Source organism: Leopardus geoffroyi, chromosome A3 (genome assembly GCF_018350155.1).
Source record: "Leopardus geoffroyi isolate Oge1 chromosome A3, O.geoffroyi_Oge1_pat1.0, whole genome shotgun sequence".
NCBI lineage: Eukaryota > Metazoa > Chordata > Mammalia > Carnivora > Felidae > Leopardus > Leopardus geoffroyi.
Window position 1 is genome coordinate 66,784,306 of NC_059336.1, and position 20,359 is coordinate 66,804,664.

At 47.0% G+C, this 20,359-nt stretch overlaps 1 protein-coding gene across 1 annotated transcript; it reads right to left on the minus strand.

The window, feature by feature from the left end:
* Positions 1-976: 976 nt before the first annotated feature.
* LOC123581352 lies at positions 977-19,828 on the minus strand. The gene is made up of 5 exons (XM_045447400.1): positions 19,788-19,828; positions 15,897-15,998; positions 14,856-15,267; positions 8,484-8,631; positions 977-3,211 (listed from the first exon to the last, which is right to left on the minus strand). Exons 1-5 carry the CDS (start codon positions 19,826-19,828, stop codon positions 3,117-3,119), a joined length of 798 nt encoding a protein of 265 aa, XP_045303356.1. The 3' UTR covers positions 977-3,116.
* Positions 19,829-20,359: the final 531 nt, after the last annotated feature.

The window sequence follows — 20,359 nt, forward strand, 5'->3', positions numbered from 1 at the left end:
TCTCATGTACAGCCCTATGAGCTTGATGTTTTACAGATGGAGAAACTAAAGCTCAGTGTTGGTGGGTGTCATGCAGTTAGTGAGTGGCAGAGGAATTTAAACCCATGTCTGTCTTACTCCAAAGCCTTGAAACATGAAATGCTGGCTTTAAGAAAATTCAGCTACTAGGGCACCTGGGTGGCTCCATCGATTAAGCATCTGACTCTTGGTTTTGGTTCAGGTCATGATCTCTGGGTTCATGGGATTGGACTGACAGCACAGAGCTTGTTTGGGGTTCTCTCTCTCCCCCCGACCCCTCTCTGCCCTTCCCCTGCCTGCACACTCTTGCTCTCTCTCTCTCTCTCTTTCTCTTTCTCAAAATAAATAAATACCAACTGTAAAAATTAAAAAAAAAAAAAGAAAAGTTAAAAAAAAAAAGAAGGAAAAAAATTGAGCTACTAGCAGATGTAAAAAAGGATTGGAATAGGAGAAGGGTTAGTGGAATCTCCTACACTGGTCTCCAGAAACTGTGCTGGCACTCAGAGAGGCTAAGTAAATCCTTGCTCATTTAAATTGAATTGAGTGAAGGTTCTGGAAAGTCCTTAATCCCAACCATGCTGCCAGAAACTAAGTCTGGTATGGGCCTCTAAGAAACCTGTTTTCACCAGGCAGCCTGGGAATCCAAAGCTCTTACAAGCTTGCACAAAGTTTACTGTCCATTAGAGCCACTAACATGCCAAGCTGCTTGGCAGGACTATTTCCAGGAGCGATGGCCAGGCATAGGACTGCTGGAAGGGGACAGGTGTGAAGCTTTGCTTTGTGAAGCTGGCATTTCTGCTGGCTCTATACTAGGGCCCTGCCTGTCCCCAAGTTCTCCCCAGGGGTATCTGAGCTAACCTCCCCAGCTGGGAAGAAGGACCTGGACCAGGGGACTGTAGGGCCCAAAGACAAGGTCAAACCCAGAGATACAGAGTTCAAGGAAGGAGGATCAAGAGGCTCTGATTTCTGGAAAACCACTTTAAGTAGAATTTGTCTTCATACCCTGCTGTGCCAGATTTGTCCCACTGTCCTCTCCCAACCTACCCTCAGTCAGAACTTTACTTTCTCATACTCCCCACATTCTCTTAGAAAACTTTCGGAAAAACTCATGGATCCTGAAATATTAGAACTTTAAATTCAATTCCTTATAGTCTTCTGTCTCCCTTCTAGGAAAACTACATTCTATGGTGGAATTCCAGGCCCCCCAGGTCTGAGCTAAGAGCAAACATGTCCGTGGGCAAGGCCATCCTGGCTGATATCAAAGCAATTCGGAGTCTATGAGAGAACAGCTCCAACAAGGCATATCAAGTGAGGCAAGGTAAGTCCTTTGGTTTGCAAGGGTTTCCTGAGCACCTCCTGTGCCCCATCATACACCAGGAGCTGAGAAGCAAACAGAACAGTGAAAGAGGCAGCCTAAGAGTACCAGCAACAGGTGAAGGGACTCTGGACTTGGTGACAGAATACCTACCTGAGTTTGAATTCGAGTTCCACCACTGAACTGTGTGATCTTAGGCAAGTTATTGGTTTCTCTGAGCCTCCCTCCCTTCTAGCTTTCTTTGATTTGGAAACAGAGTTGAGTGGTTAAAAGCGTAAGCTGTGGCAACAGACAGACGTAGGTTTGAATCCCAGTTTTGTCACCCATTTTTGCTGGGCCTTGAAGAAATTCCTCAGTCTCTCTGTGCCTCAGTTTTCTCAGCCAGCAAATGGGGATGGCATGGTGGTTGTAAGAATCCAATATGATAATACATGCGCAGCACTTAGTACACGGCCTCGGACAAAATCTTAATATGTAAAATATTATTATATTAATCACTTGTTTCTCCAGGCTTAGATGTGAGACAAGGAGGGAGAGGAAATGCTGAGGAACTGGAGGATAGGTATCAGAAAGGAAGCCAGATCAGTGGGAGGATGAGGCCAAACAGCGATGGCTGGGCTCAGGAGCCAGGGAACCTATTCAGAGTCATTGTGCAGTTGTGCACAAAAGCTGCACAAAGATGGCCAGTGGGAGCCAAAATCCCACCTAAACCCCGCTCCCTGGACAAATTTTACCTGTGTTGGCAGCATCATGCACAGGGCTGGGCACACAACAGGATAAGGCCTATCCTAAGGGGTTAGGGCAGGTCAGCCTCTGGGAAAGGCAGAGGTGGAAGAAGGAAGAAATTCCTGCAGCTCAAGGACTCTGGTGGCAGCAGCGGGTGTTCTAGGGACCTTGCCTAGGAAGGCAGGGCAGAACTCAGTCCCCAGAGCAATGCAGGGCTGGTAGGAAGCCAAGGCAGGCACTCAGGTGAGGGGCAGCCCCAGACTTGGTGATCAGCTGGCACAGAGCAAAGGGCCCTAATAATGGGACCGGCTGCAAGGTCAGGCTGGGCTCAGGCACAAAGGTGACTCTATCCTGGGTCACAGAGAATGAGCAATCGGGGCCTGAACTCACTGGTGATGAGGATGAAATGGTCAACTACTGATGCTGGAGGGGGCAGGCTGTGGGGGCAGGGAGCTGGCAGATCTTTATGAACTTTTTTCCAAATCCTTTGGCAGTCTACATGCTCCACACAAGGCTGTGTAGCAGCATTCACTTCTCCCAGGAAGGGTGGCTCCCAAATGGAATGATGTTAAGAACAAGGAGATGCTCCTCTGCCCAGAAATATTGCCTTCATGGTTCTCTGTGCTCCTATTACTGTGTAATTTCTTTGGATGAAGTCAAAGGTCACAAGCTCAGATGCTACAGGAGCCAGGCAGTGGCATAACTGGAAGGAGGAGGCCAGAGATAATGACAGGGAGCAATAAGGACTGGCAGGGCCTGCAGCAAACCAGCGAACAAAGGTTTCTTTTAAAGAGGGCGATAACACTTAACTCAACCAGTTCTTAGTAGGAATGTGCGGCCAGTACTTTTCACTTCTTCCATTTTCTAAAATAAGCCAGAAATCTAAATTTTTCTGTAAAATCTTCTTTTTTTTTTTTCTTACAAAACTCTTGAGGTTACCATGATGTTGACCAAAACCAAAAACATCTGCAGGTCACACGTGGCCTCTGGCTTGGGAATTCCTCTCTCCAAGATTCCCTGGAGATGTAGCCCCCTCTGAGAGAGGCCTCACACTCGGTCACCACCACCTCCAGGAGAGAGTGCTACTCCAATACACTCTTTCTTTCTTGTCCCTGGATTCTCCTTCTTTCTTGTCCCACAGGCTCTGGGCATCTGAAGATGGGAAAATGAGAGGGAACAGAGAAAGCAAAGGAGTAATATTGAGGACAAACCTTGCTGACTTCATTATTTTGTCCCCCAGGACATGCTGGGTCTACACCAGTCACAATCCGTAGACATAAGCTCTAAGAGATGGGAAGATGACTCTGAGGTCAAGCAGGTCCATGGCTTTGTTTCATGTGCTGTGGGCTGGTCACAGCCCAGAGGGTCCATGGCTTCCTTCTATGAACCACCTCTTTTTTTCCCCTCCCTTCTAAAACAGTTCTTCTGGCCTCTGTCACTCTGTGGTCATTTTTATAAGACTCATCTTACTGTGTGGGTTTTACTAGCAAGCTATTGCTTCTCACAGCTCAACTCTGAACCTTTCAGTTGTGGTTTCTACCCTGGGCAAGTGGACTCTGTAGAAACAATTAATATATCCCTCCACCCTCCCACACTGAGGAGAGCACAATACCTCAGGGCAAGAGGGAGGGGTCTAGGTATAGTCTGACTTCAAAATAATAAACAAATCATAAGCAGTATTACCTTGCTGAGAAATTTAAGGCCCAGAGGGCCTGAAGTCCCCTGTCAGAGACCATGGAGGCAGTAAAGGAGGTGGGACTCACACACAGGGTTTTGGACCCCACCCCACCGTGCCCTGATCTTTCAATTAGGGAAAGGGTTTGAGGTCAGACTGCAGGCCCTGTGCTAGAAGCTCTCTGGATAATGCTCAAGAAGTGTAAAAGTAAGGCCTTTCCATCTGGCTGTTGAGAAGAGATACACATGGAACACCACAGAAGAGAACAAGAGAGTGTCCGATGTTCCTTCCCTCATTGCACAGGCACTGATTGGGCTCCTATTGGGTGGTCTACACACAAACTGCCCACAAGGGCCTATAACTCACTGGGGAGAAAAGACTTTGCCTCTACCTTGTTAGAGCTGTAAGAGGTTTTTTGGATCATCTAATTATGGATAATCTGGAGTTTTCAATCCCTCTTTCTCTCTCTGTGCAGCATTTCAGAACCCAGGTCCATTAATCATATCAAAGTGGGTTCTCCAGTTGGAGAGGATAGAAGAAATCCTGAAGTTCCTATCCACTTGGCTCCCCTCCATCCCCTGCTTCTATGTAGCAAAGCAGTCTCTGAGGAACCCTCCTAGGGAAAACAGTTCAAAAAATCTAATCTGGTCTAACTAGTCTGGACCACTAATCTGGTCCAACCCCTGAAAAATCCCAGTTTTAGAAATGGAGGTTTCACGAGGTCAAAGTACTTGCCCAAGGCCATATAACCTGCACCTCCTGATTGCAGGCAGGTCTCTTTCCTCAGCCATAATCAAACAGTAGTATAAACATGCAGTCACCAGAGAAAGGGAAAGTAAGCGGTAGGAAAGACCGAGGGGGCAGACAGAGTTCAGTGTGGGGTTGCTCAGGGAGGCAGGAAACTTGAGTGGGAGCCCTGATAGGTGGCTGAGAGAGGCAGAGGCGGTCATTCAGAAACAGGGCATGGGTCAAGCAGGTGTTAAATTCCAGAATCCAGTAGATAAGCAGTGCCGATGGAAAACTGGGATGGGACTAAGATCAGGTTCCATGTAGACAGAAGGCCTGGGGAGCAGTCTTGGGCTGGTGGTAGTTGGAAGGTTGAATTCTTTCCCTTCCAGTTCACCCAGATGCATCTGCGATAGACCCCAGGTGTGCTCAACTCTGGAAGAACTAAGTTTCCAGGCAGGCAGGCAGTGGAAGTAAGTGGAAGTGGTATATTAAGTAAGGCTTAGAACAGCAGCTGGTTTGCATTAAAAATGAATCAAGGTGATGTTTGAATGAAAACAAGAATGGAGTGCTGGGGAAGAAGCATTCTGAAGGCTGTGAGTGCCAGCAGCTAGGGCAGGGCAAGGTTCCTCCACGAGGGCCACGTCAACACCCCAGATGTAAGCCGGGCTTCCAGTGTCTATTCAAATGAGACAAGAAAGGTGGAGCTGGCTTTGGAGAATGGCCCTTCCAGGTGCTTCTGGGAACCTTCGTTCTCTTACCCATAAAATGGGCATAACAGTCTCAACTCTACCTCTATCCTAGGGCTGCTGTAAGGAGCAAATGAAATAAAGTTAAGAATCATTGAAGGCTTTTACCGAGGCTGGGCACAGCTAAACTCCTTCAGAGGTGGCAAAATGTGTGACTTGGCCCTGGAGTAAAACCAGGGGAAATGGAGGCTGGAGATGCCTGCTTGGCTGAAGACATTTGAATTAAAGATTCCAAAGCCTCATACTGGCCAAATGAAATGCATTGGCCTGACACCCTTATGCCTAGCTTGCACTCCCTGAACTAAAGTTTTGGCAAAGAAATGCTTAAGGTCTGAGCCTCCTAGAGGATGTATATTCCCAAGGAGGCCTCAAGAACTACCCTGACCATTATGATAGCCACTAACCACATGTGGCATTTAACTGTAGATCTAAATTGGGGTGCCTGGGTGGCTCAGTCAGTTAGGCATCCAACTTCAGTTCAGGACATGATCTCATGGTTCGTGAGTTCAGGCCCTGCGTGGGGCTCTGTGCTGACAGCTCAGAGCCTGGAACCTGCTTCAGATTCTGTGTTCCCCTCTCTCTCTGCCCCTCCCCCACTCGTGCTCTGTCTCTCTCTGCCTCTCAAAAATAAAGAAAACTAATAAAAAAATTTTTTAATAAATAAAATAAAATAATTAGTTCTTCAGTTATACTAGCCAAATTTCAAGTGCTCAATAGCCACATGTGCCTAGGGGCTACCAAATTGGACAGCACAAATATAGGAAATTTTCATTGTCATAGCAAGTTCTGTGGGTCAGCACTGATCTAGACCTATAATGATGGAATGATAGGTATTGGGGTGGAGGGTTTCTTCCCTGAGGCTTCTCAGTACAATACACCATGTATGGGTTTCTTTCTTTGCCTGAGTTCAAGGTTAACCCTGGATCTCTTCACCACTTTTGCCACTTCCTTTAACCACCAGGCTTTGATAACTAACTCCTAAGAGTGAAGTCACCATGCTTATTGCCCATCTGCTTAGGACCAAAGGTCTAATGGGAGAGGGCAAAGGGCTCTCCTGAGGTTACCATATCTTCCACTATATTAGTGACTAAGAGCAGGAATTTCTGAACCAGAGGGGAGAGGGCAAGCATGATAGAACTGAGGGAGACATTCTGGGGTATTTAGGACCAAATGGTACCTCTCAAACAGCATAGTGGAGTTGGCCACCTGCTTCTATCAGGGAGGCAGCATGGCAAAATCATTAAAAACACATGCTTCTCAGGTTGGAATCCCAGCTCTTCCACTTATTAGTTGTATAACCTTGGCTCCACATAATCCCTCTGAGTCTTAGTTTCTACGTAGGTAAGATGGGAATGGTACTTACTCAGAGGGCATTATAAGGATTAGAGGAGTTAACAGATGGAAGGTGCTTAGAACAGTGTCTGGCATGGAATATGTGTTAGCTAGGAGTGGGAGAAGGAGTAGTGGTAGTGATGGTAGTAGTAATCATAGTCATAGTCACAGTATTTGATTATAAGTGTCAAGGCCTTGGTCAAGGTTGTGAATAAGGCAAGTTCACCATACACACCAACCTTACTACATACTGTGCACCTGCTCTTCCCCAACCCTCCCCACACACCGCCTAGATTTTCTCCATCGTGGTGACTGTTGAGCACTTGTTTCTTCAGTTTTAAGAGCCACTGCTAGGCCCTATCACCAAGGTCTTGTCTTGCCTTTGCCGCCCCATAGAGATCCCTCAGTCTTTCCAACACTGCATCTCCAGCATGGTGAATACTGCTCAGGCCAGGCAGTGGGATGCCCACCAGGCCCCAGAGCTCCCTCAGGCAAGCGACAGGCTCATTCTTATGCCGAGTGCACAAGGATTGGCCCTGAAGCTCCCCCCTGACCCAAGACCAGTGCATCCAAAAACTGGCACCCCAAAGGGAGAACATCTGGAGCCAAAGGGAAGTTGAGTCAATCACATTCCCTCTCCAGAATTTGAGTAAGTAAGACCCAAAGAATGGGCAACTGGTTAGCAACAGAGGCTGAAGTTGAAAGGTGAGGGAACCAGAGAAGTCTATGGTGGTCAAGTGAGAGCTGAAGAAAAGAGGCAACACAAGTTCAGTGTGTAATGAGAGGGCTGCACTGAGCCAGATGTCCTGGGACTCAGCTGGGAAATGAAGATCTCTGGCTCAGGGAGTAGAGCAGCACCTTTTACCCTGCACTCCACTTGCCCTTCCTTGGAGCTTTTCTGGAAATGCTTCTTCTTCTGTCCTCACTAGAAGCATGGAAGGGACTTGAAGTAAGTATAAACACCTTTATGATGAGCTTGAATCTCAATGTGGGTTGAAAATATTAGCGTAAACACAGCACAGAACAATGCTCAGCTGCCCAGCATCTCCTTCTTGATGGGCATATGAGTGTCTAGTCCAGAGCAGGCCAGGTAATCTGGCCGGCAGAAGGACGACCCATTTCTCCTCCTTGCTCCACGGTATTACTCCGACAAAGAGAACTGCCTTCCTAGATAATGAGGCCACACTTCCATCAGGAGTCTGCCAATGTGATTTGGTGAACTAATAGAGCAGCTCTCACCAAAATAAACTCTGGACTAAAAACAGGAGAGCCAACCCAAGCGTCAAAGCTAACTCCTTAAGCAAGTCTGTTTACCTCTCTGGGCCTCAGGTAACTTGTCTGAAGAAAAGGAGGCTAGAATTTAGAGTAGATCATCTCTTGGGCTCCTTGCACTTTTCTCCTTGTACTCATTGATCCCAGGAACCCTCCCTTAAGACACATCATCTTTAGCCTGTCAGCCTGTGGCCTTTCTAGCAAGCTAGTCTTCTAGTAAACAAACCACAGAAATCCTTCCCTTTCTTATTTTTCTCCCCTTTCCTTCCTCTGACATAACTAGCATCTGTATTGGGGCGGGGGGCTCCTCTTCTGGGGTGTGGAGTAAGAATAGTTAACTAGCAGAAGCAGTGACAGGGCCCAGTACCATGCAGGGAGGGCTGGCATCAAAGGATTTGCTGTGTTCTTGGTTGTTATTTTTGACACCCCACTTATATGGAAGCTGGGTGAGGCAGCCTGGCACATCAAATGTACCTCTGTGAAATCTGAAAAAGGAATATTTAAAACACACACACACACACACACACAAGCACACACACATACACACACACATACACACACACATAACAACCACTTCCTTTTAAGCCAACACCTCTCCTTGTGAAAAGGAGCCTGGCCCTGTTTTAGGGGGTGGAGGTGGGGAAAGGGGAGAGCATTAGGCCCTACCTACCTGGGCCCTGAGGCACTGTGAATGCAGAGGCCATTTTCATCCAGCCTTCAGAAGTTTCCTTTTGTGGCATCACAGTGTTAAAAATATTCCTCCCTGAAGGTGCAACCGCGGCAGAGCAGATGTCCCTGACTGAGCACTTGGGAAGGAGCTATTAAAAGGAACATAATTAGGTTGTCATCCTGGGGCCTCCGAGCCAGCCTTCTGAACGCCATCTTTGTTGAAAGTTTTCCAGACGTCAAATATTTGCAGAACCCGATTTACCAAAAAGGCTGTTAATACCCAGTAGGACCAGGCTGCGTGCAGCAAAGGCAAAATGACACTGTGGGTCAAGGTTGGCATCAGGCCCTAAGACTCCTTTTTCTGTGTCCTTTCCCCATTTGGGGACCTAGCCTAGCTCCCTAACTTCCTCTCCCCTCCTGCATACACCACGTCCCATCACAATTTGCTCTTAGGAAAGACTCTATTAGTCATTTACCCCTTAGCATGAATGTAAGTAAGCCACCAAGTACCTCTCTCCTCTCCAGGAATGTGTGATTCATGCCTGAGCTCTATACACTGTAAGGAACAAAGGCTTTGTCTCCTTTTGTAAAAGGGATATCAGGCACTGGAGTGCAGGTCCAGGAGTGCTGTCCTAGTGACCCTGAAATTGCACCTACTCCTCTAAGTATAGAGCTAGCCCATCCTGCCCTGGAGACATCTGCTGTAATCATTCTGTTCCTGCTGGTTAGATCCTGCAGCCTCATCTGTCCTGCCATCTCTTTGTCATTCATCTATCTATGCATCCAGCATCTGCTGAGAACCTGTGGAAGAATCATGCTGAGTGGGAAAGAGGGTGAAGAGTATCCGTGGCCACCATCTTTGTTGCCATAGAGGGAGACAACATAGATGGAGGACACTCACCATATAATGACAATAAATGTAAACAAAGGAGAAGGAAGTACATGGTGCTGTGAGGATGTATCAGAGAGGTAACGGACCTGCTAGGGAAGTCAAGGCAAGGAAGATGGCCCAGAAGAATTGAAGTGATGACTGAGCTGAGATCTGGGGGCAGTGTGTGTGTGTGTGTCTGTGTGTGTGTGTGTGTGTGTGTGTGTGTGTGTGTGTGTAGGGGGATATGTGCTCTGTGATGAGCTCCTTCAGTTGGAACAGCTTGTGCAAAGGCCCTGGCTGAGCCTGAGAGGAAATAACATGATTTTTGTGTGATCTTTCTCCTACTGGACTTTAGGTTACATCAAGGATTAAGGTTACAAAATAAAAAGGTAGGGTGAAGGAAGGAGAATCTGAAACTGATTTCTGAAACCCTCTATAGAAGATGGACTTCTTATAGGTTGTTGAGACGTGCCTCTACAAACAAATAAATCAGGCCAGGCTTTCTTTGGTGTCAAAGAGAGCTGGACTTGGCCTCCTCTTCCTGGAGGATCTCCCTGATATTCTGGCCTGCTTTTTACCTTTTAGAAATATATCATGATGGGGCATCTAGGTGGCTCAATCAGTTAAGTGTCTGGCTTTGGCTCAGGTCATGATCTTGTGGCTTGTGGATTCAAGCCCCGAATCAGGTTCTGCACTGACTGTTTGGATCCTGCTTGGGATTCTCTCTCCTTCTCTCTTGCTGTCCCTACCCCAACCCCCCAAAATAAATAAACTTAAAAAAAAGAAATATATCATGGTTATTTCCCCAGGTCAGGAAATATATTTTGTAGTAAAATTGTTCATGGCTACCTAACATTCCAGAGTAGAGAAAGCCACAGTTTCACTCAATGAGTCCCCTGTTGTTGGACTTATTGCCAATGTGTTGCAATCCTGAGTAGCTCTTCCATGAATGAAGAAGCTTGTATATCATCTTTGCCCACTCTTTTGACTTTTGCTTAGGCTAAGTTTTGCTGCACATTAATAAATTTGAGAACCAGCTTTACTAAATACAAGTTTTCTTACCTACTTATCCTGTACACCCAATCAACTCATAGTGCTTTTCTTACTCTGCACAGGAATCCTGCTGGATCCTCATGCATCAACTCAGTGAGTTTGGAAGAAGGGATGGGAGGAGTCTCAGCAGAAAAGAACCAAAGTGGGCTAGGTGCTAGGTGGGCTGGGGTGGGGGGAGGGTGCTCCATCACCATTTACCTCTTTCTCCATATGTTCTTCTCTATCATAATGGACCAATCTGTCTGTGCTGGTGGAGGGCTCTGCCCTAATGCCGTCATGCTCAGCACTCTATTTCACCCATGTAGATAGAGCCTGAGGGTGGGAGGGGCTAGAACCTCCAACAGTGAGCTCTCTGCAGGTACTTTCTGAGGAAAGCTCACAGCCACCACCACCCATCTTCCCCCCCTCACCAAAGATATAAGTCTGTCTGGAATGCTAAAAGAGAAAATTCCTAAAGGAGAGCATGCTAGGAACAGGAGACCAATCTGTGATTAAGCTTTTGTTACAGATGTATTGTGTAAATCATCTAATTTTTCTAGGCCTCTGTTTCTCCATCCATCCCATGGAATTAATCCTCTTTTATCCCTATTTGACCAAGATGATGCAAAGGTGAAATAAGTAAATATATCTACTTAAAATGAGCTAATCAACATGAAACTGAATGGAAATATACAGGTAGAAAAGAAGAAACCAAGATTCAGTAAGCCATAGCAAGTAAGTGGGCTTTGTGTTTTGTTCACTCTTTTATTGTTAGTGCCTAGAACTGTGCCTGGCACTCAGCAAATATTTATAAAACGAATGAATAAACACCTAAGCACTTACTCTGTCCTAAACACCATGCTAAGTATTTCATAAGTATTATTCCACTTAACCCTCAAAAATAGCTCTTTACCAATAGGGTATAAAACACTACCATTCAGCAGATATGAAAACTGAAGCTCAGACTGGTTAAGTAACTTCCAAGCATCATTTAGCTAGCACTGGGCAGGATTTACACTTGAATGTAAGTTCTTCTGATGCCATTCCCCTAGCTCTCCCCACCCCTGTTATATGTTTCAGGGGAAAAGTTACTGTGATGTGTTGCTAATGCATTAAATGAGCTACTCTTTATTAAAAGCTACAGCACCTGGCATGCAGTTAGTGTTCTACGAATGTGATCTATTATTACAGTACTCTTATTTATTAGTTCATTTTTTTTTATATGACCACGTTGTAAACACCTTAAGGGCAGGGGCCATTCTCTACAAGGCCAAGCAAAGTAGTTGCCTGAAATACCAATTAACTAAATAACATTATTTTAGGGTGACCATAAAGTGGAAGCAGAGGTGCTTCCTATAAGGCAGGGCTTGGTGCTTTGGGGACAAAACTAGTCTGACCTTGACTTTAATGGGAAGCAAGAGTAGGCCATGATTCTCCAGTGACTTGGAATCCTGGTGGTCAACAGGGAAACGGGTAGAGCCAGACACCAAGGAAAAGACAACAACTAACACAGAGAACTCCTGAAGCCTGGGATCCGAACCACGGCTGACAGCAAGCTACCATTCTAACAGCCTCTGGCCCCGCCCCCAAAGCCTACGATCTGATAGGCTCAGCATAGCAGGAGTGGGCGGAGCCTTGGAGAGAATCTGACCCAATCCCCTTACTCCACACTTGCGGCCTGGGACTAGTGGAGGCGACTTGACTCAGGAACAGATGTCAGAGTTACTGGAAAACTTCCCTCCCCTGCTCTGCCCAAAGGCAATGCAGGAAAAGGATTTAGCATTTAAGTCTCTGGCTTTGCCCTTTACTAGCGCTGAGCCTCAGTTCCTTCATCTATAAAATGGAATAAGAGTTCCTTTTCCATAGGTTGTAGCAATTAAACAAAATATGACATGGAAAAGTAGGTAACACAGGTACCTAACACATGGCCAGTGCTCCAAAAAATCAGTTACCTCTAAATAGCAATCTGCCTGAGGGCAGGAACTGTATCTGAATCACAGCTTGCCAGGGTGCTCTGGCACATTCAATTGTTAGTATAATACTTGTTGAATGGCTGGAATCCCTCCATTCATGCTTCACCTCTTCTGTTAAGCCTAGCCTGGTTTTAGGCCTCTCTCAAATATTTCTAAAACCAGTAGCACCCTATTTCTTTCCCCCCTCTTCCAGAAAGGCCTGGGGACAACATGAAGGCCTGGGTACCTAGGGAGAAAAACTGGCTGCTTTCATAACGAAAACAAATTCATGGTGTTACCAGTCCCTCCCTGGCTGCTTGCACCTTCATTTTGGACCTTCTTGCTCCCCGATACTAGAGCAGCAGGCTTTGGCCCACTGTGGACTATATGAGGGATGTTAAAGATAACATCAGACTGCCAGGATCTTGGAGGTGCTGAGTTGCCCTTAGGGGTGGAGTGATGTATTCTGGTTAGAATTAGGGAATGAATAATTTAAAGGAGTGGTTAGAATCAGGGCATTAAGATTAGAGTTTGGAGTTAGGATTCAGTAATTAGTTACCATTAAATTTCTGAGTGAGACCTGGGGAGTTGTTAGTGGCCAGATATAATGGGGGCCACCACTTTGATCTGAAATTTAAAATGTCCTGTTCCAGAGACCTGCCTCCTTCATTGTGGAGAGCCAGAGATTCCTATCCTCTGATTGTCTCCTCTGTAGCCCTGGGTGTACCTATAGATGGAGCGTGTTAAGCATCTACACATACCAGGTGTAAAGTGTAGCATATAGGGTCCCAAAGATGTCTAGGTCAAAGCCCCCTACAATAAAGCTGAGGAGACCAGATGTGAACGACCTGCTGTAGGCTCAGCCCTGCTGTAGCTCAGTGACTTTGGGAAAACCTTAACTTTCCTAGCCTCAGCTTTTTCATCTGGCAAATGGACCTAACCTCAGAGGGCTCTTTGGAAAACCTTGAATGATCACAGAAGGAAAGAACTTGGAAATGAACATGGTCTGGTAGAGTAAGCTGTTCCAAAGTGAACTATAAGGCAAAGTCTGGGCACCTTACCTTCAGGAAGGGTTGACGGTCTTCCTCCCCTCCGTGAAAATCTAGGATTTCCCAAAACCATTTCCATTGGGGATTTATGCTTCTGAACAGGAACTGACAAAGAAGCAACTCACACCAAATGCTCCTTACCACACACACACACAGAGCCAACCCTTATGGGGTTGCAGTATGACCAATCCTATGAGTCACCTGGATAAAGTAAGGACTCAACAAATATTTATCAAATGAATGAATGAATGAATGAATGAGGGAATGGATGAGTGAGTGACTCCATAAATGGGCAGACACTCCCTTAGAGAATGAGACTGCTTCCTAATCCAGGATGCTGAATGCTACCAAAGAAAGTCATTTGGGACTTTCCTAGTGAGTGCTCCATTTCCGAGCCACACCCTCTACTTTTCCTCAAGCCCCATTTTGTCTTCTTTTATCCCCAACGTCATCATGGAGGACTGTGCTCTAGACTCCTTTGGGAGCATATATGCTAGACTCTATACCAGGTATGTAGTAGATGCCCAATAAATGTGTGATAAACTGAAGGAGGAGCTACAAAGATAAATAAGACTTGGACCCTGACTTTCAAATGTTTACAGTGCAGTGGGAGAGAAAACATAGGTAGGTAAGCATACATGATAAAGCATCATAGGTAACTGGTACCAATCAAGTGCCAGGGAGTGTATGCTATAGGAGGTCAGAGCTGAGAAAACCTACTCTGGAGTGAAAAAGTCAGGGAATGCTTCCTGAAGAAAAGGAATGGAATCTGAAGCTGGACCTTGAAGGAAGAGAAGGATTTGGAGGCAAGGGAGCAGGTGTTGCTGATAGGGGGAAAAGGAGGTGGGGGCTCCACCAGAGGAAGGCCAATTCAAGTTATATTCAGATTTGTGTAGATTTAGTGTAGCTGAAGAGCAGGTTCAAGCAGAAGAGTGTGCCACGTATGTACGTAGGTTGGGGCAAGACTGTACAGAGATCTGAAAGCTAGGGTAAGGGATTGGGATCAGACAGCTAGGGAAAGCTTTTGAGCAGTGGCAGGAAGCAAAAGGAAAGCTGGAAAATGGGAAGATGGTGGTGGCGAGAGACAGGCAAGGACAAAGGTGAGTGTGGCAACCTCTGCTAGGAGGTATTGTGCCAGCATGGGGCTGGCCAGAGCCAGGTCTCAGACCACTTCCCATTTCTTTCATTCCATTCCATGCATTCATTCAGCCAATCAATATCGATGTCCCCTGTCACCTGCCAGGCCCTGCAGGAGCGAACATTGCAGATGCCTTCCTTCCTTTCCCGGGGTCCTGCGCTCTAGGCCCTCACGCAAGAGCCAGGGGGCCAAGGGCCAGTGCCTAAGGTGAAATAGCTCTGACCTCTCACCTGCAGCTTCTTTCTACAAAACCTCTCACGGTCCGGGTCCCAAGCCCGAGTTCTCCAGACCACGCCCCTCCCCGACCACCGCCCTCCCCCACCGGCTACACCTGGAAAGGAAGGAACTGCGGGAGGAGAGGGATGGCCTGTGGAGGGTGTGGCGCGTCCGGGACTGCCTGTAGACCAGGGACTAGGTTGACCGGAAAATGGGCTGCGGCCGGATAAGGGGGCAGATGATAGCTGCGGGGTGGCCTGGGAAGGTGCTTCCTGACGGTGCCCACACTCGCTCGGAGGCTGAGCCAGCGATTCGGCGGTGGGGCGCGGAGGCGGCCGGGTGGGAGGAGGGTGCTCCAGGGCCGGGGAGCCTGGGCTCCGGGCAGACGGAGCAGTTCCTCTGCGCCCTCTGCCGTACGCCGACCTCCACTGCTCTGGGCGCCGCGATTCCGCCCGGAGGCGGGCACGCCCTTGAACCCTGCTGCCAGTTTGGGCCTCTCTCTACCCGTCCCGAGTGTCGGCGTTCCTCTCTGGGAGAAGGGAGGTGGGAATAAATGCTTTTTGTGTGTGTGTGTGTGTGATAAGAATAGAGGCGCTACCGGAAATCCCTTCGCGAGCGCCTTCCCTGATGCCTGAAATTCCACCATTAGAGACAGAGCATGGAGGGGTAGAGGGGGCACCTCTTCAACCTTCATTGGATATTTTAGCAGTGAGGATATTTCACATGTGCCTGGGAAGGGGCCTGGAGGGAGTAGGTGGTCAAAGTCTCATTCCTTCTCTCAGACAAGCTTTTATTAGAGCTCCTTTGCCACGGCCTCCTGAAGGTGATTGGGAGCCAACAGTCATACTGCAGGCGTGCTGGAGTTGTGAAAGGCTAGTTTCTCTAGCCATGCTTTGCCTTTTATTAATTCCTGAATTGGGCCTTCCTCCTCCAAGTCACAAAGTCAGCCGTGACTTGTTGGGTGAGCCTTACAGGCAAGATTAGTATCTCTCAGTTTAGCAGGCCAGGGTCTCTGCTTATTTCTCATGAGTTTTGCCTGGTTTCTCCAAATTCATTCAGTACCCAGGCACGGAAAAATCCTCATCAATGGGGACACTTGTCTAGGGAAGAAGGAGGAGGAGAACATAGATTAAAGGGAGCAGATGCTCAGACTTACTGTCCAATCAAGGACAAGCCCACATTGTCCTCCAAGGACACTCTTGCATCTAGTCCCACATTATCAGTCACCTTCTTGAGCACCCACCCTGAACAGTCTGTACTTCAGAGAGTAGCCAAAAGGTCATGTAAAGTCATGAAAGCTCTAAAATATAAGTTCATCTCTCCTCTCCTCAAAGAAGACTTGAGTAGATTTAGTGTAGCTGGAGAGCAGATTGAAGCAGACGAGTGTGCCATGTATGTATGTACATTGGGACAGGACTGCAATGGCTCCCCATGTCTCCTGGAGTAAAAGCTGAAGTTTCTACATTGGCCTGAAGGCTCTAAGTTCTGGCCCCCTACTTCTTCTTTCTTGGAGCCTCTGTCTTACAGCTTTTCCCATCACTCACTACTCTGGCATCCTCTGGCCCTTGCTGCTGTCCTTGAACACACAAACATGCTCCCATCTGAGGACTTTTGCACTTGCTGTTCCCTCTGTCTGGGATTCTATTTCCCAGATACCAACATGACTCATTCCCTCACTTCCTTCAGGTGTCTATTTAAATGCGACCTTTTCAAGAGGGCCTTTCTCTGACCACCCTGGCTAAAATAACACCCTCCATCATTGTCTGTGCCCTTAGCCCCCTTGATTTTCTTCTAGCACTTATTGCTACTTGACATTTATTTGTTTATTTGTATGTTGTCTGCCTCCTGAGCAAGAATGTAAGCTCCATGAGAACAGAGAACTTTATCAGTTTTGTTCACCATCCAGCACCTAGAAAACAGCCTGGCACGTAATCAGTCCTCAATAAATTTGTGAAATGACTGAATGAATGTGCTGGCCTGGTACTGAGCCAAGTACCAGGGCAGCCCATGAATAAGCCTGGGTTCTTGCCCTTGAAGAACAGACTGGCAGACAGGCAAATAATTACAAACCAGAGTGATGAGTGCTGCATCTAAGTACAGATGTATATAAAGTACACATGAAGACTCAAGGGAAGAAATAATTCACTCTGCCTGGAAAGAGGAGGAAAGCATGAGTATGACATCACCAGGCAAAGGAGAAAGGGAAAAGGCATTCCAGGCAGAGAGAACAACAAGAGCAAAGATACAGAGGCATGAAAATATTTGACTTGTTCAGAGAGTGGCAAGGAGACTGGCCTGGCTGGCATGCAGGATGTGTGGTAGGTGTGGCAGGACATAAGTTTGGAAAGATAGATGAAGGACATATTATGAAGGGGCTTTTCAGAATGATGACAATTGACTCTCCACATTTCTGATCCATGCCAGGCCAGTGGAGGCATTTCAGGGCAAAGAGCCTGCATCTAACCCCAGACAAAGCACAGTGGAAGCAGCTATGGCCTGCTGCCTGGGGAAGGCCTAGAACTGTGTGGTCTCGGTGGGCCAGGCAAGGGTCTGAGCACCCATGGGAGCGACCTGGTGGCTCTGTTTGCCCTCCTGTTGCTGATCTAAGCAGGACTCTCAACAAGGACCCTGGCCAGCTCCACGAGACCTGAGAGTGTCCTGGACCACATTCTCCACATTCTGATCACCAAGAGTCCAAGTTTCAAAATGTCCTTATTTTGCGATCTGACTCAAAAGGGTAGGGAGTGGAAAAATTATAGATGGCAGCCACCAAGGGACCTTGGCTTAATATAACTGGTGACCTGGGAAACAACAGGCAGAAAATAATTTCCCTCTCGGACTGAGAGACTGAGAAGGCCTCTCACAGCTGACTCAAAATAAAGGCTTTTCCTTCCAGAAGACAGAGAGCATTTGTGTGTTTGCAGGATAAGAAGATTCTTTTCTTTTGCTTCTTCCTTGGTTACGTCACTCTTCCCTCCCCTCCTTCTCCTGCCTAGCTCTGCCCTTGATCCTGTTCCTCTTGGCTTATCCTTTCTTTCCTTTTTCTCTTTTCCCACTCCTCCTTCCACCCTGCCCACTTCCTTGCCCTCCTTTTTTTTCCTTTCCTCTCTCTATTCTTTCAGCTCAAGCACAAAGCGGGTATTTGAAACTGTTAAAGGATAATTTTTTTTTAGTTTAGTTATTTTTGAGAGAGACAGAGACAATGTGAGTGGGAGAGGGGCAGAGAGAAAGGGAGAGTGAGAATCCCAAGCAGGCTCCACACGTCAGCACAGAGCCTGATGCAACTCAAACTCACGCAATAGTGAGATCATGACCTGAGCCGAAAGCAAGGGTTGGACGCTTAACCTGCTGAGCCACCCAGGTGCCCCAAGGATCATTTTTTTTTCAAATGTTTATTTTTGAGAGAGAATGTGCCAGCAGGGGAGGGGCAAAGAGAGAGGGACAGAGGATCCAAAGCAGAGTCAGATCCAAAGCTCTGTGCTGACAGCAGAGAGCCCCATGCAGGGCTTGAACCCACAAACTGTGAGATCATGACCTGAGCTGAAGTCAGACACTCAACCAACGAAGCCACCCAGGTGCCCCAAGGATAATTTCTTAAAAGGTAAAATCATGACTCTTATGCAAATGTAAAATGAACACACATCTTCAACTTCATTTAACTCATTAGTTAATGAGGGAAACAGTAAGATGTTATAGCCAGCTCATGGGAGAATCCAAAATGTAGATACATATATAGCCATCAGGGATGCAGGAGGGGATTTGCTGAGAGGTGCAGAACTGGCGTCTTCCTTTGCATCCCTGGAACAGGAATCCGTGTCTCAGCATCAGCCATGCCTAAGTTAACTTCTATTGCTACAGAGATGCAATGTCATCACCAATAAAAGGCACAGATCCCTGTAGAATCAGCTAACTTGGGTAGGGTCCTATAGTCCAGGAAACAGTCTAGATGATGCCTGGCATTCTGTTGAAAGAATGCCAGCGATCTTTGCCCATTTCAAAGTCTTTCACAGTTTTTCTTGATAAGACCTTGGAAGAGTAAAGGAAAGAAAGGTGGGAGCCGGGTAATTTTTACAAGTCTCCAAACATTTAAAAATGGAAACTGATTCTGTTTAAAAATGGAAGCTGATTCTGGCCCAGAGGCTCAGTCCAAGGGCAGAAAGGGGAGAAAAAGATTCGTTGTCTGGCTCTGATCAAAGTAGTGACTGGTGGGGCTTGTCCACATTCCATAAACCCTCATTCTCCTCCTCCTGCCATCATCTTCTGGCTTTGGGGACACAGGGACAGTCAGGGCAAAGTTGGAGAAATCCACCCACATGTGACCAGACCAACGGAGACAGTCCTGTGCCTGAAGGTGACCACAGGCCTCTTTAGAGTCAGTCCTGCTAACCTATCCTTGATATTTGGCTCTTTCGTTATGAAAGAGGACAGCTTTCAAGAGTACCTCATTGGGTTTCCCAGCTCATCTCCCAGGCTCTGTAGCAAGCACTCATTGCCCACGGCTCAGACCCTACACTGACCTGTTGTCCACTCCCAGGCCCCACCCAGGTTCTTCCCAGCTGTCCCAGATTTGGCCTTCTGGGACCTCCAAAGTTACCAGAAAACAATCAGGCACGTTTCCAAGATGTACCTTCTGGCAAGATATGTAAGCTTGTAAGCGTGAAGCAACCTAATTCTCTGGCAACTACTTAGTGCTGGGCCCTGGGTAACCTACGTGCTTGGCAGATGCTGGAGGAGAATTGGGGATGGGGCGAGGGAGAGTAGCATTTACAAAGAAGATGTGATCCCTGCTCTCAGAGAATGTCTAATCTAGCAAGGAAGCCAAATACCCAAGAGGCCCCAGGAGCTGGTAGCAGAGAGTAGTGTGTGAGGAGAGAGGGGTGTTGGGGGCAGGGAACGAGGGTGAAGAACCTCTGATCTCAGAACTAGCTGTAGAGGAGAACAAGGAGATTATTAACCACCAGTGAAGTTCCTACAAAATCCCTTATCCCCTCAAAGGAAAGAACAGCTACTTTACTTACCTACTTGGAGCAGGTGTCCTGAACTTTACCTCCCTATAGAGAGGGTCTCAGGCTGGATCTTAGCCGCCATCCCACAACCCCTTTTTATTCCCACCCCTGCAGAAGGGAGAACTGTTCAGCCCCAAGGTGGAAACCCCAAATGGATAATCAAAGAACTAAAAGGGTTTCTAGGATGCAGAGGTAGGGCAGGTGATGAAGAAACCCATTCCACCAAAGGGCCTTGGGGCAGGACTTAGGAGCAGGTGGGGGAGGACAGGTTTGTTTCTTTTAGCTGTTCCAGTAGTTGCGTGGTTCAGACCAAATAAGTTTTCAGTTCATCTGTCAATAAGGGGTTTGGACTCCCTGATTTATTGATTTACTTAAATTTAATATTTTTATTGTGGCAAAATATATATAAAGTAAAATTTGCCATTTTAATCATTTTTAAGTGCGCAATTCAGTGGCCTTAAATATTTACATTGTTGTGTAACCATCACCACTATTCATCTCCAGAACTTTTTGATCCTTCTAAGTTGAAACTCTGTAGCCATTTAAACAGTAACTATGTATTACTCCCCTGCCCCACCACCAACTCCCTGGTAGCCACCACTGTCAGCTGTAT

Coding starts and splice junctions, on each gene's coding strand:
- LOC123581352 (XM_045447400.1), bottom strand. CDS start 19,828: ATGGCGGCTAAGATCCAGCCTGAGACCCTCTCTATAGGGAG. Junction 15,268..15,896: donor GGCTTGTCCTTGATTGGACA/GTAAGTCTGAGC, acceptor CTTCTCCCAGAG/AGGAACGCCGACACTCGGGA. Junction 8,632..14,855: donor CGCAGTTCCTTCCTTTCCAG/GTGTAGCCGGTG, acceptor TCCTTTTAATAG/CTCCTTCCCAAGTGCTCAGT.